This window comes from Hydra vulgaris, chromosome 10 (genome assembly GCF_038396675.1).
Source record: "Hydra vulgaris chromosome 10, alternate assembly HydraT2T_AEP".
NCBI classification, from domain to species: Eukaryota; Metazoa; Cnidaria; class Hydrozoa; order Anthoathecata; family Hydridae; genus Hydra; species Hydra vulgaris.
This window is the reverse complement of record NC_088929.1, coordinates 22,997,804-23,022,888: the sequence shown is the minus strand read 5'-3', so window position 1 is coordinate 23,022,888 and position 25,085 is coordinate 22,997,804. Positions and strand designations below refer to the sequence as shown.

The 25,085-nt window shown below is 26.5% G+C and overlaps 1 protein-coding gene across 1 annotated transcript in view; it reads right to left on the bottom strand.

Moving 5' to 3' along the window:
- The window catches only part of LOC100215356 (probable RNA-binding protein 19), a 100,821-nt gene that overhangs the window by 42,067 nt on the left and 33,669 nt on the right, over window positions 1-25,085 (bottom strand). Inside the window, exons 5-10 of the mRNA XM_065807542.1 lie at window positions 19,250-19,544; window positions 12,609-12,865; window positions 8,205-8,405; window positions 7,961-8,041; window positions 7,868-7,886; window positions 7,609-7,688 (exon numbers count right to left, since the gene is read on the bottom strand). Of these exons, the coding sequence (XP_065663614.1) occupies window positions 7,609-7,688; window positions 7,868-7,886; window positions 7,961-8,041; window positions 8,205-8,405; window positions 12,609-12,865; window positions 19,250-19,544 (933 nt within the window). The remainder of the gene's footprint in view (window positions 1-7,608; window positions 7,689-7,867; window positions 7,887-7,960; window positions 8,042-8,204; window positions 8,406-12,608; window positions 12,866-19,249; window positions 19,545-25,085) is intronic.

The following is a 25,085-nucleotide window of genomic DNA, read 5'->3' as shown; positions in this document are numbered from 1 at the left end:
TCAAAAAAAAAGAAACTCTGCGGATTCCAATAGAATAGTGGAAGCCACTGGGGGCAGAATCCGAAACATTTTATGGCCAAAAATATATATTTGGAGGCCGCCAATTGCTGTGGAAGAAAAGTGGAGGCAGAAAGATTTACATTGTTACCATTGGTTTAATTCATTTAAACAATAATACAGTTAAACATCTAAAAGAATATCTGAATAAAAAAAATATATCATGACAACACATGATACTATATTAATGATAAAATGACATTAATATATAAAATTTAAAAATAGTGACAAAATACGTAACACAACAAAAAAATTAAATAGGCAAAAACTCTCTGCACAACAGAGGAGGCCAAATGAATAAAATACTACCAATTCTGATTAAGATGAAAAAAGATGCAAAAACCTTTAAAATAGAATTAGAGACATTTAAAGTTTTAATTAAAGTAATTATATTCTTACAATAAAAAATTATTTATCAGAAAACTTAATTTTACAACAATTTATTTTAATTTAAAAAAAAAATCAACTTTTTACTACTTAATTATTTTAAATGTTCATTTTTTAGTGTTGTTGATGATTGGAAATAAGTTCCACATTAAAATTAAATTATGAATGATGGTAATTTTTGATATGATATCATTTTATTATATCAAATAATATTATATAAAAAAACTAATGTAATTTTTATGTACTATTTCAACTTACAAATACCAATTAATAAATATCAATTAATTATTATCATATCAAAAATTATAATATATTTATAAATAAAGTAAAAAAAAAAACTAATTTTCTATAAGTATAAGTTTAGAAAATTTATAATTTAACTTTAATCATTTTTTATATTTATTTATTTTTTATAAAACTTTTAAATTTGGACAATAAAAACTGTTTAAAAACAACTTAAAATTAAGATTAAATATATTCATTTAGAATCATACAAATATATAGTTATATATTTGTAACTAAATAAATAATTATTTATCTTTTGAAAAGAAAGTTTTAATTTTTTTTTTTAATTATGTCTAAACTGATATTAAAATGTTTCACTGGATGGCGACGTTAAAATGTTTCATCGGTTAATGACGTTAAAATGTTTCACGGATGACAACGTTAAAACTAATTGATTAATTAATTAAAGCATGTAAAAATAATTTATTTTTATTATTATAATTAACTTCTAATGTGTTACATAATCAGGGAATCAGTGACCTAAGTAATTATACATTTAATTTACATACATTAGATAGATAAAAGTTTAAATATTTTATATCTATTTTTATACCTATTTTATATAATCATAGATTTTTGTCCAAACAAATGTGGTAATTTCATGTCAATTTATGAGACCATGTCACCAAAAAAAGCTGAAATTTTGAACATTCTATTCATAGTGGTTTTGTATACATTTATTAAAGTTTACCACATAGCAATCTTTGCCCCCTAAAAAGTTTTAGGTCAAAAGAACAATTGAAAACAGTTCGAAAGAAAAAATGAAAAACGCTTTTGATAATTATAATTGTTTGTTTTTTTTAATTAATTTTACTTTATTTTTTAATTATATTGCCCTTCATTATTGCAATAAATTGTGGATTTGATAAGCATTATTACTTTTCGAATGTTCTTACATATGTATCAAAACAACAAAACAAAAAAATTTGTATATTGAAGAGAAAATAAAAAGCATTTGCAAAAAGGTTTTGATTCTTAATAAAGCTCAAATAAGGTGTTCTGGAATAAATGATTTTACAAACAAATTTTTTTTAAAAGAAATTTTAAATAATATATAAAAATAATTACTAAATTGGTAATAATTTCTTCTAAGTATTCTTACAAAGTGAACACAACTCCATTCATGGTAGTAAATGCTTCAATGGAGAATTATACATTATTAACTGAGATCCAATAGAAGGGATTTTTGCATATGCTAGGTTTACTAATGCAATCAATTTTACCTGCCATTGTAAACTCACCATTGGGATAAAAATCTGCCAATTTTGTAATGATTCAAATAAAATTTTGTTTTTTAAACTTTTTTTTGTAACTGGTTTTAATAAAATTGCTTTTAATTTTTTTTTGCAAGAGAGATAAGCAAGGAGCCCATTTGCAAAACACATTTAGTCTGACAAAATTGATTTTGAGAAAGTGACAAAAAACTGTGACAAAAAACAGATGACAGATTTCAGTGTATAGAATGTGGAAATGGAATTAACTCAAAATTTTATTTTTATGACTTGTTTTGCGTGCTTTGCAGATGGCCTCCTCAAGTGTTAATGCTTCGAATGCTGTTTAATCTTATAGGAGATATATTAAAATTATTTAAACCAGAGTTCAACTTTTCTTTAACATTGTTTTTTTCTAATGTTTTATTTTAAAAATCTATTTTATTTCCAGCATTGTATTTTTTAAACATTTTATTTGCCTCTTCAAGCAGTTTCTGCATTCTAACCTAAAAAAAGTTATAAAATAATCTCATTTTCTCTATTAAGTTGTTATTATACTTTTTTTTTAAAACCATTTAATTTTGTAATATATGTTATGATGCTTATCTTTGGTAACTATTCCTTTATCCTCACTTTGTTCATGAAAAATATTACAACTTATTTATGTGGTGATTTTCTTCTTAAAAAAAAAATGACAACACCATAATGTTTTTTATAGTGAAATTGTTGTAACTTTTATGTCTTGTTGCATTCCAGTCCTCTTTTTTTATTTTTCTTGTCCTTGTCATACATGTTGAAATGATCTAAAATTGGTTTTTCTACAATAAACAAATTTATGACGTATCAACACATCAACCAAAATTGCATGTATTCATTTTTCAAAATTCTTTTAATTTTTCATAAAACTTTTTAAAACTGATGAAACTTTTCATTTTCTAAAATTTTTATAATTTTTTAATCTTAACTTTAATTTATTTGTAAATGTCTCTAAGTTTTAAACTCAGTTTAATTTTAATCATTGACTCCAGAGTTGTTACGACATAATATGTCTGGCAGATCTGTCGACATATTTTCAAACATATTTTCTGCCGACATAAAATATGTCCCACATATTTTCGATTGACATATTTTGACATAATTTTATGTCTGAATTATTTTCTGCTGACATAAAATATGTCAGACATATTTTCTATCGACATATTTTGACATAATTTTATGTCTGAATTATTTTCTGCTGACATAAAATATGTCAGACATATTTTCTATCGACATATTTTGACATATTTTTATGTTTGAATTATTTTCTGCTGACATAAAATATGTCAGACATATTTTCTATCGACATATTTTGACATATTTTTATGTCTGAATTATTTTCTACTGACATAAAATATGTCAGACATATTTTCTGTCGACATATTTTGACATAATTTTATGTCTGAATTATTTCCTGCTGACATAAAATATGTCAGACATATTTTCTGTCGACATATTTTGACATAATTTTGTCTGAATTATTTTCTGCTGACATAAAATATGTCAGACATATTTTCTGTCGACATATTTTGACATAATTTTATGTCTGAATTATTTTCTGCTGACATAAAATATGTCTGACATATTTTCTGTCGACATATTTTGACATAATTTTATGTCTGAATTATTTTCTGCTGACATAAAATATGTAAAATATATTTTCTATGGACATATTTTGACATAATTTTATATCTGAATTATTTGCTGTTTGATATTCTTGAAGAAAAAATCAATCTAACAAATTTATTGCGCATTTTAACTTAATTTACAGAGTTAAGTAAAAATAGTTTAACAAATTTGTTGCTTTTTTGCAATCAATTATAATTGAAGGGGAACAAAAAAAAAATTTTTTTCTGGTGCCGAGCAAACAATTAGTTTTTTGGATTGCATTTCACATTTTGATTTCAAATATGCAACTCATTTTTACCATCACGTCAAGTTGTAAAGATATTTGGGTTCAGATCTTAAATATTTGGGGTAAAGTTCCTAATATTGTCAAAAAAAAATTGTTCAAAAGTATGTCAACTTGGGTCTCAAAAAAAGCGTATTTTAGAAGATAGTATAGAGATTTTAGAAAACATAAAATTTTCTCTATAAAATTTTTTGGCAAAAAAATTATTTGAAAAAAACTCTTAAAAAGATGTCAACAAAATGTTTTTCAGCAATAATACAAAAAATACTTATTTTTATTACAAACGAATAACATCTTTAAAATCTCTATGAAAATACGCTTCTTTTAAGACTCAGGTTGACATACTTTTGAACAACTTTTTTTTCGACAATGTTAGGGACTTTTCCCCAAATTCTAAAGATTTTAACCCAAATATCTTTACAACTTGACGTGATGGTAAAAAATAAGTTGCATATTTGAAATCAAAATAAGAAATCCAACATAATAAACAAATTGTTTTCTTGGCACCAGAAAAAAATTTTGTTTTTGTTGACCTGTGTTATTCTTCATAAAACTTTTATTTTAAATCCTATAAGCAAATATCTTTTGTTTCGTAAAGGTCTTTTTCTGCCCTTTTTAGCAATGTATCATTTGATAGTATTGAGTCAATACTATCAAATGATACATCGCTAAAAATACTTTGTCAATACTATTGACAATGTATTTTTAACGATGTATCATTTGAGAGTATCGACTAGTATTCAAGCATCATTTGATAATATTTGATAGTATTGATTAGTATGGATTAGTATAGGCGATTTACCTTATTAGAATGTAAAAACCGAATATTATTACTGAAAAAGGTTTTTATTAATATGACTAAACTTAAAATTATTCTCTTGATTAAAATAATATTTAAAAAAAAACATTTTTAGTTATTTTTAACTAATAGTTGATTCATTAAATAAATTATTCTCCATTTTTGATTTTAAATCGTAAGGAAAACGAAAAAAATAATTATTCCAATATATATTTCACTCAAAACATTTTATGCAAGTTTATGGCAGTTAAGTATGCTGTTATAATGCAATTGTCAATTATTTTATTGTTAAATAAATCATAACTATTATAACTAAAAGTATATTATTCGTAATTAGTTAAAAATTATTACCGGTTAGTCTTCTTAATATGAATTTAATGAGTTGAATATAACTTTTGTGAAGTATTTCAAATTCTTCAGCTTAAATGAATTTAATTTGGCACGAATTTTTTGAAATTCTGTGAACCGTTTTTTTCATAGAATCTTTTGAATTCAATTTTTCATAATGAGATCTTTTTCAGGGTCAACTAGTAATTAAAAATAACTGAAAAAGTTTTTTTTTTATTATTATTTTAATCAAAGAAATAGTTTTAAGTTTTGTCATACTAATAAAAACCACTTTCAGTAATAAAAACTCAGCTTGAGATGGTTTTTACATTCTAATAAGGGAAAGCGCTAATACTAATCAATACTAATCAATACTATCATATACTATCAAATGATGCCTCAAAACTAGTCAATATTAGTCAATACTATCAAATGTCAATATTAGTCAATACTATCAATGTCAATATTAGTCATAATCAATAAATAAATCGTAATCAATAAATAAGTCAATAAATGCCAATATTAGTCAATACTATAAAATGATACATCGCTAAAAAGAGCAGAAAAAGACCTTTATGAAACAACTGATGTTTGCTTATAGGGTTTAAAGTAAAAGCTTTATGAAGCATAATTGATTGCAAAAAAGCAACAAATTTGTTAAACTATTTTCACTTAACTCTGTAAATTAAGTTGAAATGCGCAATAAATTTGTTAGATTGATTTTTTCTTCAAGAATATCAAACAGCAAATAATTCAGATATAAAATTATGTCAAAATATGTCCATAGAAAATATGTCTGACATATTTTATGTCAGCAGAAAATAATTCAGACATAAAATTATGTTAAAATATGTCGACAGAAAATATGTCAGACATATTTTATGTCAGCAGAAAATAATTCAGACATAAAATTATGTCAAAATATGTCGACAGAAAATATGTCTGACATATTTTATGTCAGCAGAAAATAATTCAGACATAGAGTTATGTCAAAATATGTCGACAGAAAATATGTCTGACATATTTTATGTCAGCAGAAAATAATTCAGACATAAAATTATGTCAAAATATGTCGACAGAAAATATGTCTGACATATTTTATGTCAGCAGAAAATAATTCAGACATAAAATTATGTCAAAATATGTCGACAGAAAATATGTCTGACATATTTTATGTCAGCAGAAAATAATTCAGACATAAAATTATGTCAAAATATGTCGATAGAAAATATGTCTGACATATTTTATGTCAGCAGAAAATAATTCAGACATAAAATTATGTCAAAATATGTCAATAGAAATTATGTCTGACACATTTTATGTCAGCAGAAAATAATTCAGACATAAAAATATGTCAAAATATGTCGATATAAAATATGTGGGACATATTTTATGTCGGCAGAAAATATGTCTCAGACATATTTGACAGATAACAACCCTGATTGACTCAGCTTAACTTTAATTTCATAACTTTTTAAATTATTACTTGTAAATGTCTACAAGTTGTGAACTCAGTTTAATTTCATAACTTTTTAATCATTACTTGTAAATGTCTATAAGTTTTAAACTTAGTTTAATTTCATAACTTTTTAATAATTACATGTCATCAGTTGTGAACTCAGTTTAATTTCATAACTTTTTAATCATTACTTGTAAATGTCTATAAGTTTTAAACTTAGTTTAATTTCATAACTTTTTAATAATTACATGTCTTCAGTTGTGAACTCAGTTTAATTTCATAACTTTTTAATCATTACTTGTAAATGTCTATAAGTTTTAAACTTAGTTTAATTTCATAACGTTTTAATAATTACATGTCATCAGTTGTGAACTCAGTTTAATTTCATAACTTTTTAATCATTACTTGTAAATGTCTATAAGTTGTGAACTCAGTTTAACCTCATAACTATCATTACACACCTACAAGTTGTGAACTCAGTTTAATTTCTTAACTTTTTAATGATTGTTTGTAATACAATGTGATAATAACTGCACAATTTTTTAGTTAACTGCACAATTTTTTATCTATCAAGTTCACATTGACCTTTATAGCATCAACAAAGAACTGGGTAAAATTTGTCTGATTAAAAATAAAAATCCTGTGTATTTTTTTTTAACAATTTAAACAGTTGAAACACTGTGAGTTGGGATTCTTCAACTTAAGATTCATTTACTAACTTTCATCAAAGACATAAAGATTTAAAAATAAGAAAATATATGAAAACCTTGACAAGCATTATCTCCAACACCACTACAAATTAAATTTTAAAATTTTTTAATTTACTTAGTTGTATTAACTTTCAAAAATTTTTAAAATAAAGCAATTCTTAGATACTACTCCTATTTGTTCTTCACTTAATTACTTGTATAAGTCCAGTATTACAATTAAATTTCACAAACAATTTTAATACAGAACTAAGTAATTTAACATATAACTGAAGTAAACAATTTAAAATTAAGCTTGCATTTATTTTTAAAATATCAACAATTTTGTTTACTATATTTTACTTGGCGTTTTAAAGTATTTAATAATTCTTGATCTACTTAACAAAACAATGATTCTGAACTTTTGAAATGTAGTTTTTTATAATTACCTCTTTAAATCTCTCTTCAGCAGTATTAAAATTCAAATTTTTAACAAAAAGAACAGCTTGTGCATCATTGATTTCATCTTCTAAAAATAATTTAAGGTTTTTTGTCCTAATAATGTACCTATAGTAATTACTACATTATAACTATGATATTATTATTATACTATAGTGATTATTATATTATTATAAAATCTAGTGTTATCAAAAATTATTTAAAAATTATTATAGCAATTATGAAACGTGATGACAAATATATACATACCAGATTCCACATCTTCAACCTTAATAAAACATTTAGAATTTTAGTAATTATACAATAATATTAAAATAACTTTAAGAGACAAATTCTTGTAACCTTTTTTTCAACAACATTTTTAACCTCTCCTGACAATACATCTAAAGGTGCCCACTCCAAATAAAGGGGTGTGTGTTTAAACTAACAAAATAAACAAAAATTGATAATTAGCTGATGTTGCATTAGGTATTGGTCAACTGACATAAAAAAAAAAGGTTTGCAGCAAATTATCATTAAAAAAGTTACCAAATAATCAAAAGGTTATTATAACCAGAAATAATAAATATTGTTTTAAAAAATTTACCTTTGAGTAGGCTAAATTATTAAATGCATTTTTTGCATCTTTAGATTGGATAAACTCAACAATGGCTGTTATCCCAAATGGGGGCATTAGTAGACGTCCAAGATCACCATATTTAGAAAATATTTCCCTTAGTTCACTGGTTAGAGTTTGTGGAGGTAAATTTTTCACCAAAATCACAGTTTTGCTTCGCAAGGAATTTGCCTATTATATAAAAGTAATACATGTATATAAAAATAGGTCAACCTGGGACCAACAAAATAACAAATAAAAAAACATTAATGCCCCAACCTACCCCCTTAGCCCATTTAGCAACATTTCTTGCATGTTCTACCAATTTAATCAGGACTTTTCATAAAAGGCCTGCAGTCACACCCCTTATATGACCACGCATATAATACTTTCTTTTCGACAACTTGGCCACAGCTCTTTGTAAGTTTTGACAAATAGCGCTTTTAAAAAATGCGCTAAAAAAATCAAATGCAATATTTAATTTAATTGATTCCATAAATACAATTAAACTGCTACAAAATTTCCTGAGTACTTTATTGCAATGTAATAAAAGGCAATCATTAAAAAAAATTATTTCAGATTAGAGTTTAAGGCAAAGTAATGAAGTAATGAAGCTATCAAAAAATCATTACAAACGGTTTTATAGTGGAAAAATAATTTTCAATAAAAAAATTATTTACATTACTAAACAAAATAATTACAATAATCTTGAAATAATTGCATATGCAAATTATTTTTTAACTATTCCAGGGTGAAACAAATTGTTTCTTTTTTAATGAACTTTTTTGTTGACTTACATATCTTAATTTATTGACAAACGCCTAATTTAAAAGATTTATGTCAAATAAGGGAGTTTTATTTTCAAATAATTCTAGTTAACAAGTTATTAAATATATCAAAGATGCTTGGTTAATTTATTTGATTTTTATTTTTTCAAAACTTATTTTTTACACATTTGCAAAGTGTTAATGATAAACACAAAAAATAAATGAAAACTATAATAAACAATATAACAAATAATTTATATATATTTTATTAGGTTATATATATTTCAGCAAAAAAATTTTTCAAAACTTTTAAAAGTGTTTTTAATATGCAAACAAACATTACTTCATGTTAAGGAAAATAAATAAATTTAAAAAAAATCAAGCATGCAAAATTTTATTTAAAATGAATGCATTTGCTAAAAACTTTTAATATAATTGTTAATTACTTAAAAGAAACCTTGCTTAAACATTATGATCCCTTTCTTCAATAAAAGAAAGCAATAACAATGTTTAAGCATGGTTTTTTTTTAAGTAATTGCAAAAGCATTACTTTTAAGTAGAACTTTGCACGCTTTTGTAAGCGCATGCAAAAATACAATTACTTTTTTTAATAGCGTACTAAGTTATTTTACTTAAAAGTGACAAAAGTAATCATGATTTAGAATGGTTTTTTTAAAAGTCTCTGAAATTAATTGTTTTTTATTTTAAATGTATTTTTATAATAAATAAAAAACTATCAATCACAAAATTATTTAGAAAAAAATTTTTTTTCCAAATAATTTTTTAAAATCGAAAAATCTTTATCTAAGGCCTATGTTTGCACATAGTTAGTAGAAGTTATACCAAGTTATCCAAGGTATAACTTCTATTGAATATGGTTTGTATAAGCAAAATTAAAGAAACGTGACTTTCATTTTTCTGTCTTTTTTTTAACAAACATGCGCACATGCACATTTGTCACACCCTGTATCCTAATAACTTTTTAATAAAATTTATAAGTTGCACCACAAAATTTTAGTAAATTTCATGGTACTTTAAAACAGCCTAATTTACTTGTTTTTAAACATCGTGCTGTGTTAAATATATCGATTTCTAAAAAAATAAATCAAAAATCTGATAGGGGAGGGGGGTGGACACCCTCATGGCTTTCCCCCTCACTATGGATCTGCCCTTTTATTAGACTATTTGTTCATGGGAGGGAATGATAAAGATTGATAGAGCTGTGATAATTTTTTTTTTAACTTTAGCTTACAATTAAGTTTACATTAAATTATAAATATTTTAATTTTTTTCTGGTTTTTCTTCAATTTATTTTGTTATTCTTTAAATTTTTTGTTTTTTTAGTTTTAATTTTCGTATTTATTTTTTTTAAATTTTATTCTCTATTCAGTCTATGGATTGTTTATTTTAATTTAATTAGCTTTGTTTTTTTAGCGTCTCATCTAAAAGTGCTAATTATCAAAACTTGCAAACAGCCATGGCCAAGTTGTCAAAACCAAGTATTATATGCATGGTCATATAAAGCATGCAACCGCACACCTCTTATACAAAGGCCTTATATATATATATATATATATATATATATATATATATATATATATATATATATATATATATATATATATATATAAATATATATATATATATATATATATATATATATATATATATATATATATATATATATATATATATATATATATATATATATATTTATATACATTTTAAAATAAAACTACATATTTTTTACGACTATAAGTTTCATGTTAAATGCAATTATCAGATAAAAATATGATTTTTTCTTGTGGAAAAATAATTCTGTACAAGAGAAAAATGCTTTAGAAAAATTTAATCTTTTGGTCTGTGGTTATCCAGCAAAAATTAATTCTCATGGCAACACTTGGATATTAGTTCGATTTATTTGTTTGTTTATTTATTTGTTAATAATTCTTTGGGATTTTTAGATTTTTAGTTCTAATTGTTAGTCCTTGGTATAAGTGTAATATATTTAAGTTGTTGTAGACACTTTTTATGATGGACCATGTTAAATTGGGTGTTGTTTTTAATTTACTCTTTGTATCTTTGTATTTTTAATTTACTCTTTGTAGAAATTGTGTGTGATCAAGCACTATTGCTGACCACGACATTTAGATGTTTAGATGATTTTTAAACATTTTAGAAATGCACTGAAAAAAGAAATGCTAGCTAAACTTAAACTTGGAATTAAAAAAAAATTATGAAAAAAGATTTTTTGAAATTTTTTGTTTTTCTTAACAATTTTTTCTCAACAAAAGAAGAAAACAATTTCTTAAGAAAATAAAAATATAAGCACTAAAATAAAATTCAAACAATTAAACTCGAAGCGAAATTACATTTTATTATGTTTTTAATCGCATTTAAAATAAATTACTTTAAAACTTATTGTTTTAAACATTTTTTTAAAGTTACATAAAACGCATTTACAAATTACTTCTAATTATTGTTTAATGAATGAACAAATTTTATTTAAATTATTAAAAAGTCTAATATATATTATTTTTAAATCGTATAAACATTTATTTTTTCCGAAAAGTTGCACAAAAAAAAAAATTGTTTAAAAAAATACTGTAGTCTATTGAAAATAGTAATTTTTAATAATTTCATGCTCTAATTAATTAGTCAAGATCAAAAAAAAAGTTTTAAACAATTCTTTGTAAAAATAGAAACGAAAAAAATATTTAATTTAATCATTACGTATCAATTAAATCATTACGATACAACGAAAGATTTAACTTATTCACAATTTTAGGTAACTAATCAAAAGATTTTTAGAAAAATAATTTTAAACGTTTAAATTTATCATAAAAAATACATGCCTCCATAAAAAAATTTATATCTAACATTATTAGTTAATTTACACAAAATGTGTTTATTTTAAACAATCACTATAATTAATTTTTTTTTATTTCAAGCAAATTGAAAACTTTAAAAAAGATCAACGAATAAAAATTATTCATAATGTAACAATTTTTTTTATAGCATTTAATTTATAAAACATTAAAACCGTTGTGGTCAAATTGTAAAAAAAAATAAAATAAGCGTGGTCAGTTACAGCGTGCAATCACACAACATTTCTGTTCAAGCCTGACAAAAAGATCAGTTTATTGGTGTCAACGCCATTATTTCAACCTAGCTAATCGTTATTATACAGAGAACTAATACAATTAACTGCATGCTGCTGTCTATAAATTGAACTGCCCTAAGGCTAAAAAATATTTTTTCACCTACTGAATAGAGGAACAATCATTAATCAATGTTGCTTGCTCAAATATGTTTGCATTGTGAGCTGTCAAGCTGATGAAAGAACTTTTGGAAACTTGCTATTTCATAAATAGTTTTTTTCATAAAAGTTTAAGTATAATTTTAAATTATACTTAAACTTTTATGATTTTTATTAAAATAATTTATTGCAAAATAATAGATTGTATTACTTGCAAATCATGAAAACATACTATCTAAAAAATAAACTTTTTCACAAAAAATAATGGTTTTGCATATTTTATTTTAAAAAAATGTTATGAAAAGTTTAAAAAGTTTCTAGAAAAAAAATTAATAAATATCTTATGGGACATAAAATAAAAAATTATACTTGACCAAAACAATCGAGTTTAACCCCCTCTGACTCAAGAAACTCTCTTGTCTCTGATACAAGTTCAGTTTCACCAAGCGCCATTCGTACTGCTAAACTAGAAGATGATTCTGTATCAAGAATATCATGTTTACTTTTGTTAAGTCTATTTGCCATAACATCGACTACTGCATTTTGCCCAAGAAAAAGTGCATTCCAATTATGAGTTTGCAATTTTTTTTTAGCCTCTTGCTTTATTTTATATGATGATGATTGAGCTAATAAAGTTAATAATATTAAATTTTATTAAATATTTTTGTTTTAATTATTTTAATCAGAAATTTAAGTTTTTACAAAAACATTCATAACAACTTCCACTAAAAATATGAAAAATAACACACATTAAAAAGAATAAATTATAGACATCTTTATAAAAATCTAAGAGAAAGTTTTTTTTTGGAGAAAAATACATTTAAATGAAAAAAATAAAAAGACAAGAAAAAATTGGACAAATTTTTTTTTCCTGGAACTAAAAAACTTAAAACTATTTTCTAAATAGTTTTAAGGTTAAAATTCTTGTTAAAAAAATAATTTTTTAACTGTTTATATTTCTTTAAACTGTTGATAAACAATTCTTGTTTTACTATTTTCAAAACTTATATTTTCAAAGCAAAAGTCTTTTGTTAAGTTTAAAACAAAAAAAGCTTTTATTAAAATAACTTTAAAACAATTTTATTAAAATAATTTTAAAACAAGTTCATATCAAACAAAACATATCAGCAAAAGTTATTTATTTTTGCTTTTCCACTAAAACTAAAAATTTTCATTTGAATTTTTTAATAATCTGTTTAAAATTGTCATAAAACTTTCTAAGTAAATTTAAATTGAAATATCTTTATTAATTTTATCTGCATAATTCATTACTTATTTTTGAATGGTTTTGGGAGATTTTGGTATCTCTTTGTAACCTATTGCTTTCAATAGCATTTTTAAATCTTTAGATGTAAGAAATTTATTGAAAGGAATCTTTTTTTTGCTAAAAATCTTTAAAGTTCTTGAAGTAAAGTTGCAAGAGATTTGCCGTTTTTCTTGAAAAACAATTTGATTCTATAGCAACTGCAAGTTTATTTGACTGCTCTTCACTACTTCTTTTTAAGATATTAATTTTATGCTGACTATTTTGATGTAAACCATTAGTACTTCTACCTTTTTTTTTTTTTTTTTTTTTGTGTATTGTTTACATATGGCTATATCTTTTGTGTATTGTTTACATATGGCTGTATCTCTTGTTGCTATATGATGATATTAATTTGAAACCTAGTTTTTATCTATTGTCCCATTAAAGTAATTTTTTAACTGTCAAAATGAAATAAAACAAAAGAATATTTATTATTAACAAAAAACGACAGCACTTAAAATTGCAAAACAAGCCAATATATAAGCTATTTTAAACATTTTGTTTAAAAAAGCATATATTAACATAATTAATGTTGATAAGTTTACTCAAGAGTTAATAATGTACTGGTAACATTGTAACGTTGTTGATAAGTAAATAAATTACTTACTTTATTTAACATTTAGTTATAAAACATCATTATCTATACTTAAATAACTAAGCAATATGAATTATTAAAACATATTGAAAAAGAGCAAATTTCTGGTAAATTTTTATAAATAAATAATTTACTGGTAAACAAGTATTAGAATTCTTAGTATCCATCTTCTTGTCAACAATACCATATATGATCCTTTATAATGTTATAGCAATGTTGATAACAATAAATGCAAAACCATCAATTTGAAAATAAATACTACAAAAACCCTTTAACTTTATCCAACCTTCCATCAAAGTATTTTATATCAAAAGGAAAAAGTATTTCACATTTTTTATTTGATAGAAAAGTTATTGCTTTTTGAGATTTAGTAAGGTCTATTTAGGTTCAGTTATGTACTTCGTTCGTTGTACTTCGACATTGTACTTTCTAATTCGCTTGAATATTTATAAATAAACTTATAAACTTATAAATAATACTTCGACATTATTAGATTGTATTTTCTAATTAGCTCGAATATTTATAAATTAAAGGTAACAAATGTTTTTGTTAAAGTTTTCCAACAAAAAAGCTTTTGCTATAAATGCAGCTAACAAATGCTAATTTTAATGCAAAATAAGTGCACCAGTACATGAAGTCATTGATTTTTTTGTTTGTTTAAAAGATCAATTATGGAAGAATACAAAAAAATCAATGACGTCATGTACTAAATACGGAATAAAAATCACTTGAATAAATTATCAAGTCTGTAAATTGCGGCATATATTATAAAATTTGTGTAAATACCAGAACCTTTCCTCCCCCCCCCCCCCTCTTCCATTTATTAGATCTTAAAGAAAGATCCCACCCCTTTTTATTTCCGCACCCCCCAACCTTGTATTGAGGACTTTTGAGAGTATTGTTTATAAAATTTATAACAATTAATGTATCGCAAAAATTGCATAGCTTTTTAAAATCAAAAACTTATATGCTGAAACTTTCTTTTTAATGACGCTGAGCTATACTACTTACACAGTACTTTAGTAGTGATTTTAATAGTTAAACTTGTCACAACATAAACTAAGTTTTATTAAGGTATAATCAAACAGCTAGTTTCAAACAGTTTTATTGTTTTCAGTATTAAAATATTTCAGGACAAAAAATTTCTTAAAAGTTTAAAAAGTAGTTTTAAAATCAAAAAATTCCTATAAAATATTAACTTGAGTTTTTATGAAAAGTTTCATTTAAAAAACCAGAGATAAAAAGAACAGAATCTAAGTTTAAAGTTTATTAAGTTTAGAGGTAATTTGTGTTTAAATTTAAAAATAAACACAAAGAAATATTATTATAGAACTAATAAGTCATTATGATTAGGAGTTTTCTAAAAGCAAAAATTAATTCCTAACAAGGCTGCAAGCATCCACTATGAAGTAGGGAGTTACTAGAAAACAAGTATTATTGTTAAAGGAAACAGTTGACAGAAGACTTGTAGGTTGTTGAGTCAGAAAAACATAAAATTAGAGTTCCAAGGAATTGATGTGCAAGGAAAAAACCAGATAAATAAAAGTTTTAAAGCATAAAGAGACAGAAATAGTAAAAAGATGTGACTTTGTTGAATGTCAAATGAGAGTTTTTGATGATAGAACTAGAGATGATAGCCTGAGCAATGACTATGATAGTATTTATAGAAAAGAGCAAAAAAGGTTCAACTACATTTAAAATGCCATTTTCGATAATATTAATAATATTTAAAAATTTGAAAAAGTAATAAATGGAATCAGGAATAAGACTCAGGAATAAGAGGTAGTGAATGGAATCAGGAGTAAGAAAATGGCGAGCACAATAAGAAGAAACAACCTATTTGCTAACTTTGCAACCAATTGTATATATGATTTCCATGAGGTCAGTAGTGAATGATAATCTAAGAAGACACTAAGAGGATTCAGTGAAATGGTTGCTATTAATCAATATAAGAATTTGAACATTATTGCAATAATTGTTTGCAGTAAATAACTGAACTTTGTTAGAGTTACAAGTTAAATGTCACTGCAAGCTGCCTGTTAAACAACCAAAATGTAAAGTGTGACTCAACTTTATACTCCTGTTTTGACTTTTTGTCAAAATAGGAGTAAAAAGTTGAGTTGTCAGCAAATATATGTAAGATTGTCAGTAAGACCGTTAATGTTCCTTGAAGTAACTGATAATGAAGAAGAGTTATAGAGATCATGATGATCTCAATAACTCTTGAGATGAGGATGATCTCAAAAACTTTTACAGATACTCCATATGAAGCAACTTTATAGAGAAGAATAGCATGCCAAACTTTATTAAAAGCTTCTGATATGTCAAGAAAAACAGCTCTTGCCTCTCCATATTGATCTTATGCAAGATTGAACTTTTGTTACAACAGTTAGCAATTCAGCTGTAGAATAGGAAGATCGAAATCCATATTGTTAGTTTGTGAGTAAGTATACTCAAAATGAGATGTTAGAAATTTGATAAAAGACTCAAAGACCGTGAGTTTTTAATCAATAATAGAGAGAAGACTGATCAGAAAATAGTTTGAAATTAGTCAGAGTGTTCTCCAGAGTTTTTAAAAATTGGAGCCACAGGTGCAATTTTCCAGCAGGCAGAAAAACAAGACTTTGGTCAACCACTTATTAAAGAGTTTAAAATTAATTAATGAGAGTACTGTCTTATCCTTGATTGATATAAATATGGTCATATTTATATTGAGATGGATAATGTTAAACATGACATGTTAAAGATTCCAAATGCCTCTAAAGCCAAACTTCTGAGATAAGATAGGAGATTTAGTAAACTGAGAATATTTGAGCTTAGCATCAAACAGCACCTTTTTATATGAAATTTTTGCAATAACAAAAATACTTACAATATCTAAAATTAATAAAAATATTACAATTAGAAATAACAGCTGCACAAGAAAGTGAAAACCATGGAAACTATGTAGTAGATTGAGGCTTAAAACTTAACTTAAAAAAGAACAAGAAGAAATAAAGGCTTCCATACCTCCCTGGATCCAGGGGATTGCTTATTACCTGATCGTGATCAGTCCAAGGACCGTCACGAAGAAAATCTTAAAAAGAATCCCAGTCAGCTTTAGAGTAGTAGTAAGTAGTATGATGATAGGGTGAGTCTAAAAAAGAAATATGAGATAAAAGAAATTAAGAGATCATTGTGCGGTCCAAACCACCTACCGGATGCGTAATAAAAAATGGTGCAAGTAGAACAGAAAAGACGATTTTTTATTACAAAAAAAACATCCTTTTATAAAAATTTATAAAATAAAAATTGTTTATTACCATGTCTAAATTAATTTAATTCAAAAAGATTGTCTTCTTTCTCAATGATTTTTTCAGTTCGACCTCCGAATCATGGCAAGATAAGGGAGGTCTTGAGAGCCCCAGTGTATGGGTGGGATTTTCCACAAGCATTTGTTAGCCTTTACAATCTTACAAGTTCATTTTGAAAATAGTCTTTCACCTTTTTTCAACTCAACATTCCCACATTCGATAAACTTTTTTTTTACTCTGAGAACAGTGTTTCTGAAGACTCTAAAGGCCTCTGCAACCTCGTTGAGTGCCTCTCAAAATTTCGACTGAAATTCTGTTTATTTTTGTTTCCCATTTTGAACTACGTTTAAACGTTGTTTTTTATTTTACCATAGTTATCTAAACCTAATAAGGTTTCTATAGATGACAAAAATCCTAACTTAAATTTAAGTATTTGTCAAGAAGTTCTTTTTTTTTTACATGCAACAATTTTTATGCACCCAGTAAAGGAGAAAGCTAGGATCAGATACAAGACACAAATCAAAGACTGAAGATAAGTGATTGTCAAGTAAAGGTTGTCAGTAAAACAAGTCACAAAGTTAACTATCTGAGTAATATATTGAGAAATATAGAAGTTATGAGCTTTGCCTGCAGGGTCATGGTATTAGAGCCATTCATTTTAATGAGCATGATTATTAAAAACAACAATTAGCTGAAGGATAAAAAAAAGGGACAATTTTAGTGCAGACTTAAGAACAAAAAGAACAAAAAAGAAAAAAGAGAAAGGTGATTGAGTGAACAGGTGTTATTTGTAAAAGAAGCACATAAAAGAATACTCAAAAGATTCAAACCTGATTTCACAACAGATAGCTGAATTGATGCGTAAGTATATATTCTCAGGTCAAGCATGTGACTATTTGAGTCTTTGCAAAAAGATTTCAGCCATCAACACTGAGATCAGAAGATAAAACAGCCAAATTCATATTAGTCTCACAATGATCAGTTAAGTGAATTTAGCAAGAAGTAAGACTTAACTGATGGAAAGACCACAAAAATTAGTTAAAAATTAAAAATTTAGAAACTAAATGTTCAAACTAATATTTACAACTTATATGGTTTAATTTGTAACTTTAGAAAACAACTTTTTTTTAATTTCTATAAAATGTTAAGAAAACCATAGTTTTTATTTTTTTAAAGAAAAAAAGTAAAAATTAATTGAAAATAGCATAATATTCAAAATAGCAAAATATTCCAAAATTAAAAACAGCATAGTATTTAAAAGTATTATAGTATTTTAGTATTTATATATAATACAAATTTATATGAAACCAAAAAACCAATTTTAATTTGTTTTCAAAAATTAGCGCGCCGACAATTTCTATGCTGCAAATATAACATGTACATACTTTTGTTGTTTTTTAAAACAATGGTAAAATTATGCACAAATACATATAAAATCTATACATACTTTTTGCTGTTCATGTAATTTTTTTACAGTTTTTAGAAAATGTGAATAAACAGATGTTAAAAAGAAAAAAGTAGACATTGTTTTACCATTTATTTTTTTGCCCACTGTAAGTCTACTTTCTTGTTCACCTTTCTTTATAACAGCTGGTCCTACTTAACTCACATTTACATTTTATTTGCGGTCAAACTTTTTTAATTTTTCTTAAATTAGATTTAGGTACATAATATTATTTTTATTTTATTCTAAAATATTTTTGTTCAAAAAAATTTCAAACCTTATAAAGGTTATAACCTTATAAACCTTATAAAGTTATAAAGTTTCAGAAGATATTAAAAATGTTTTGAAAACTTAAACAATAAATTAACTAACTGTTATCTTCTTCTTTGACTTTTTTAGATTTTCCAGGGAGTATATGCAATATGCGTCCTTCAAAGATTGATCCGTCTAATTTAGACATTGCTTTAATTGCATGGTCTGCCAACATAAAAGTCACAAAAGCAAAACCTGTTGTTTTGTTTGAGTTTTTATCAATTGGAAGATTTATTTCTATTAATGGTCCAAACTGAGAGAACAAGTTTGTTAAACTATCTTCTGTGCAAGCATAGGATAAGTTACGAACAAATAACCTTCCTGTGTCTGATATATCTTCATCTGCCTCGTCTCCCTAAAATTAAAAAAAATTAAAAGAAAAGCCAACTCTTCTTTTTTTTACAGATACATGGGTAATTCATAAAATATAATGACAAATCCTATTTTTCTATAACTATCTTTTACATAAAAATGTCAGTGAAGAAATTAAAAAGAATAAAACATGTGTAAATTCAAAAAATATATATTATTATTATAATTACTATTACTACTTTCTTGGATAATTTTAAAACAAAAGTAATTTAAACTGTAACTGTAGCCTCAAAGTAATTTTGCTTTGCCGCCCTGGTTGAGAAGTATGGAACATGTTTTAACTTCAAGTACATTTACGCATAATTAATTTCAAGAAATTCTTTTACATTTCAAACTTAAATATCTGATGAAATTACAAGGGTTTTTGGATGCATCCATTTAAATATTTCATAACATTCTTGACAGAACTTGGTAGCTCTGGGTGAATCCCAATTACTTTTCATACTAGTTGTTTGGTGCTTAATACTTCTCACAATTTTTTTTTTGGGCTCAAATGTAAATACCTAATATTAACTCAAGATTTAGTTGAAAAAATTCATGCTTATTGAACCATTTGTTTTTTAGTACTGTTTTGATTTATATAGTATTTTAAATAATTTTAATGTATTTAGAGGTATCCAAACATTCATAGTTACACAAATCTCAATGGAAAAGAGATTGTAACATAAACCTGTAGCTTTAATAAAATAATTACAATTAGGAATTTTAAACAGAACAAAGCACTAAAATATTTTTCTTTCATACTTTTGCATCAATACATTTATCATAAAAATTTTAAAATTTGAAACTTTTGAGCATTACAAACATATAAAAGGGACTAATTAAAATAAAAATGAACTCTGTTGAAGTATTTAAAACAAGGCCATAAAAAAATTACATAGTCAGCGAGCGCTGATCCGACGTGCATTGTGGAGCTTCCGAATGAACGTGTGTGTGAGTGAAAATATAAAATGTGGCAAGACTTTTGTAAAGTAGAAAAAGGAAGAATAGACGATAAGGGGGTATGGAGAGCAATAACTAACACTCTAGTCACTCTGAGTGTTGAACATATGCAACAAAGAACAAATGTTTGATATACTAATTTTAGAGACTGTTGATGTCTACAGGTGTGATGGTGTAGTGCATTAGTATGTACCGTTTGGTCGTCTTGTATGGTCTTGTTATGTTTTCGTTCACTTTCAAATCGGGTGAATAGAAAGTTAAACACACTCACTCCTTGCGCTTATGGGCTAGCACATCAGAGCCAGACGTAAGACCTACAGAATGGATTTCAATTGATCGAATGCACACATTAGTCATGGTAGGCCACAAGCCATCGCTCTTAGTCAAAAGAGCTACTGCCCCATGCTGGTGTGGAATGATGTGCTATGGAGTGAGATTTTAGATCCGAGCACATAGTCAGCGAGCGCTGATCCGACATGCATTGTGGACCTTCCGAATGAACGTGTGCATGAGTGTTAGCGTAGCCATTAGGTTATTGAGCGCCGTAACCACATCCAGCGGGATAGCCTAATGTCCGTTTTGTCGTTGTAGTGTACATTGGAAGAAGTAGGGGCTCACCAGCCACAAAGAATAAATTTGTTTGTTTATGCGACACAATGGTCGCAAAAAGTGACCAACAGAGCCGTTCAGTTACGTACACTGCAGGCTAAAAGTTTCCGGACACTTGATATTTTTATATAAAAAGCTAAAATCTATCCTGTATCATTAAATTAACCAATAAAATTAATTTATAATACTTAAACTTACTAATTTTAAGTGTTTATGTAAGTTTGAGGTCAGTAATTGGGTATTACTGACCTCAAACTTAAATAAGTAAGTTTTTTTTTTTAATTATTTATTTTAACTTGATATATAGCGTTACATTACTCTTAAGAGTTTGGTCTTGTTAAAGTTATTTATTTGTTGAAACATGAAGTAAATATTTATAATATAATGATAGCCGACTAAAATGATTAAGAATATTTAGTTTTGTTTATTTTTCATTTGGTATTAATGATGGTTACATTAAAAAATCTTGAAAAAAATTTTAAAATTTTATAATTCGACTATTTAACTAAAAATATGGGTAAGAAACTTTCTTTAACGGTTGCAAAACGTTCTGAAATAATTACATTACATAAAGAAAGTTATTCAGTTCGTAAAATTTGCAAAAAATTAAAAGTTGCCAGAAGTACTGTACAAGATACCATCAAACGATGGAAAGAAACAGGCATTTTTGAAGACAAAAAAAGATCTGGTAGACCACGGAAAACAACAAAAGCAGAAGATAATAGTATAATATTGATGAGTAAAAGGAATCGAAGACTTACGGCCCCGGAAATAACTTCAGGCTTTAATAGGAGTCATTCAAAATCGATTTCATTAACCACTACGAAACGACGTCCTAGACAAGCAGGACTTTCTGGCCGTATAGCGGTCAGGAAACCGTTGCTACGGATTGGAAATAAAAAGAAAAGGTTACAATGGGCTATAGACCACCAAAATTGGACAGAAGGAGACTGGGGAAAAGTACTATGGACCGACGAGTCCAAATTTGAACTGTTTGGGCAAAGACGTAGAATTTACATCAGAAAAGAAAAGAAAAAATGATCCCAGAGTGTTTAGTGCCGACAATCAAGCATGGTGGTGGGTCAGTTATGGTATGGAGATGTTTTTCTTCAGCTGGTGTTGGTGACCTAGTTAAAATTGAGGGTATTATGAAAAAAGAACAATATAAAACAATTCTAGAAAACAATGCTATACCTTCTGGCTTAAGAACTATTGGTCGTAGTTTTGTTTTTATGCAGGACAATGACCCTAAACACATGTAAGAACTACATAAAGGAACAAGAGGATAATGGTGTCCTCAAAAACATGACCTGGCCGGCCCAATCACCAGATTTGAACCCAATAGAGTTACTGTGGGAAGAATTGGACAGAAAGGTCAGACAAAAATGCCCAACGTCCAAAGAGCACCTGTGGCAGATATTAGAAGAATCCTGGTTATCAATTACACCCGAAATAATAGATAAATTAATAAATAGGATGCCACGGATCGCAAAAAAAGTGATAAAAACTCGTGGGTTATTTTTTGACGAAAAGACAGTTTAATAATAATAGTGTTGTTAGTATTTTTTTTCTTTTTTTTTTTCTTAAATAGTAACTATATGTATCTTTTATAAAATGAATATGATATAAGAATTTTTTTGAAATAATTATGGGAGTTTTAATTAAAAAATTAAACAAAATCCAAGTGTCCGGAAACTTTTGGCCTGCAGTGTAGACCTGGGAGATGTAAAAATAGAAGTAGATTGTAAATGATGTCATTGAGTGAGAATCATAAATGAATGTAAAGACTATTTTGCAGGAGGAATAAAATGTTAGGTCTCAGGGATAGGGTGAATAATAACTCACGCTCTAGTCATCCTAAACAAATGATGAAACACTGTTTAGTCTATGACTAAACAAATCAATACAGATTCGCTGGTTTATAAACGGCAACCATGGCTAAAATTATCGCACCATACAAAAACAATAAAATAAAATAAGTAGATAACAAAATAATAAGAAAAATGATCAAAAATGATAGTACGGGCAATATAAAAAGAAAAAGTAGGCTAATAAATGTGCTACTATTTATGGTCTAAACTCTAGATAATAAACTGAAAACTGATAATCACCTGTGTGAGATAAAAGTATATAAATGTCGTTAATGTAACAAATTCATTATATAAAGCTCACAAAGCGCTATAATACGTGGGTGTAAGAGGTAAAAAAATGTTGGTGCCATGGTAACCAATCAGAATTAAGTAGTGAATAATGGTGATCCCCCTCCTCAGGAAGTCATGCTAGTCAATATTGCAATATAACAGGACTACACTACAAAAGCCAAAAATCCCTATCCTTTTCCAGTTTACAATACAGCTCCAACATTCTTAGAGATCTCATGAGGGTGATAAGGGATGCGCGTGGTGTGAATATACGCAAATATGTTAACACATATAAATATCATGTACACTTACATTAGAATAGACAAACGTGTACACATGCATGTATGCGTATGTATAAAAATAAACAATATAATATATAGAAATAAACTAAAGCAAATAGAAAATAGTAATTAATAATTATGAGTAACTTACCATTTCTTTTATGGCTGAAATGTGGCTTATAAATATAATAAGTAAATACCACTCATAATCATCGAAACTAAGAATGTTTGTCGTTAGTATAAAAGTAGTAAGTAGAAAATATGGTAGAAAATGTGGTGACTCCAATAGTATGAGAAATATAAATCTTGCCTGATAAGTAGAGACAAAAGCTCTCACACAAAACAGACTCAGTTAAATTAAAAAATGATTAGCCATAGATAAAAAAAATTTAGACATATAATCAGTCGGCAGAGAATAGTGAAAAATAAACAGATGAGACAATAAATGCGATTTTTTACTAATAGCTTATAACTACTGAAAAACGTAATGTTTAAAAACAATATTGTTGACAAAACCACCTAACGAACGTTAATGAACACTGTATAGTGCAAACCACAACAAACTAACTTAGCGACATCAGATCAAGAAAACTAGATAGACACAAAAAAGAAACAAAAAACCTCATGAGATTGTGATACGTCTAAACTTATCTAGTGGTATAGTTCAGTAAATACAAACCAAGAATACGTTTGTTATAAAAATACGCTAATACGTAATTTTGTGAAAAATTTTTGCGCTGTTATGCTTCTCACATATATGCGGTCTCATTCACACCTAATAACACAAATCTGAAGAAATATACAAAGAAGGTCAAAAAAAGATTATGAACAAAAGTATATAATAAAGAACAAATATTTGATAAACTGATTTTAGGGACTGTTGATGTCTACAGGTGTGATGGTGTAGTGCATTAGTATGTACCGTTTGGTCATCTCGTATGGTCTTGTTATGTTTTCATTCACTTTCAAATCAGGTGAATAGAAAGCTAAACACACTCACTCTTATGGGCTAGCACATCACACTTGCGCTTATGGGCTAGCACATCAGAGCCAGACATAAGACCTAAAGAATGGATTTCAATTGATCAAATGCACACATTAGTTACCGTAGGCCACAAGCCATCGCTCTTAGCACGAGGCTACTGCCTTGTGCCACCGTAGGCCACAAGTCATGTACTTGCCATATACAAGCCATGTACAAGCCATTGCCATGTACAAGCCATGTACACCGTAGGCCATAAGCCATGCGGCCTACGTGCCATCGTAGGCCACAAGCCATCGCTCCAGCACGGGGCTACTGCCCCATGCTGGTGTGGAATGATGTGCTATGGAGTGAGATTTTTAAAAATTACATAGGGAAGCATTTAATAAGTGCATCTGCTACATTAAAAAAAAAAAAAAAACTATAGTAACAATAACACCATCAAAAAACAAACATCACATTGTTAAACTCTTATTTGATTTACAAATAAGAATGGAAATTGAGACAGCATCTTGATCTGGCATTATCAACTTGTGTTCAGTATTTACTCACCATAACCCTTATTCTCA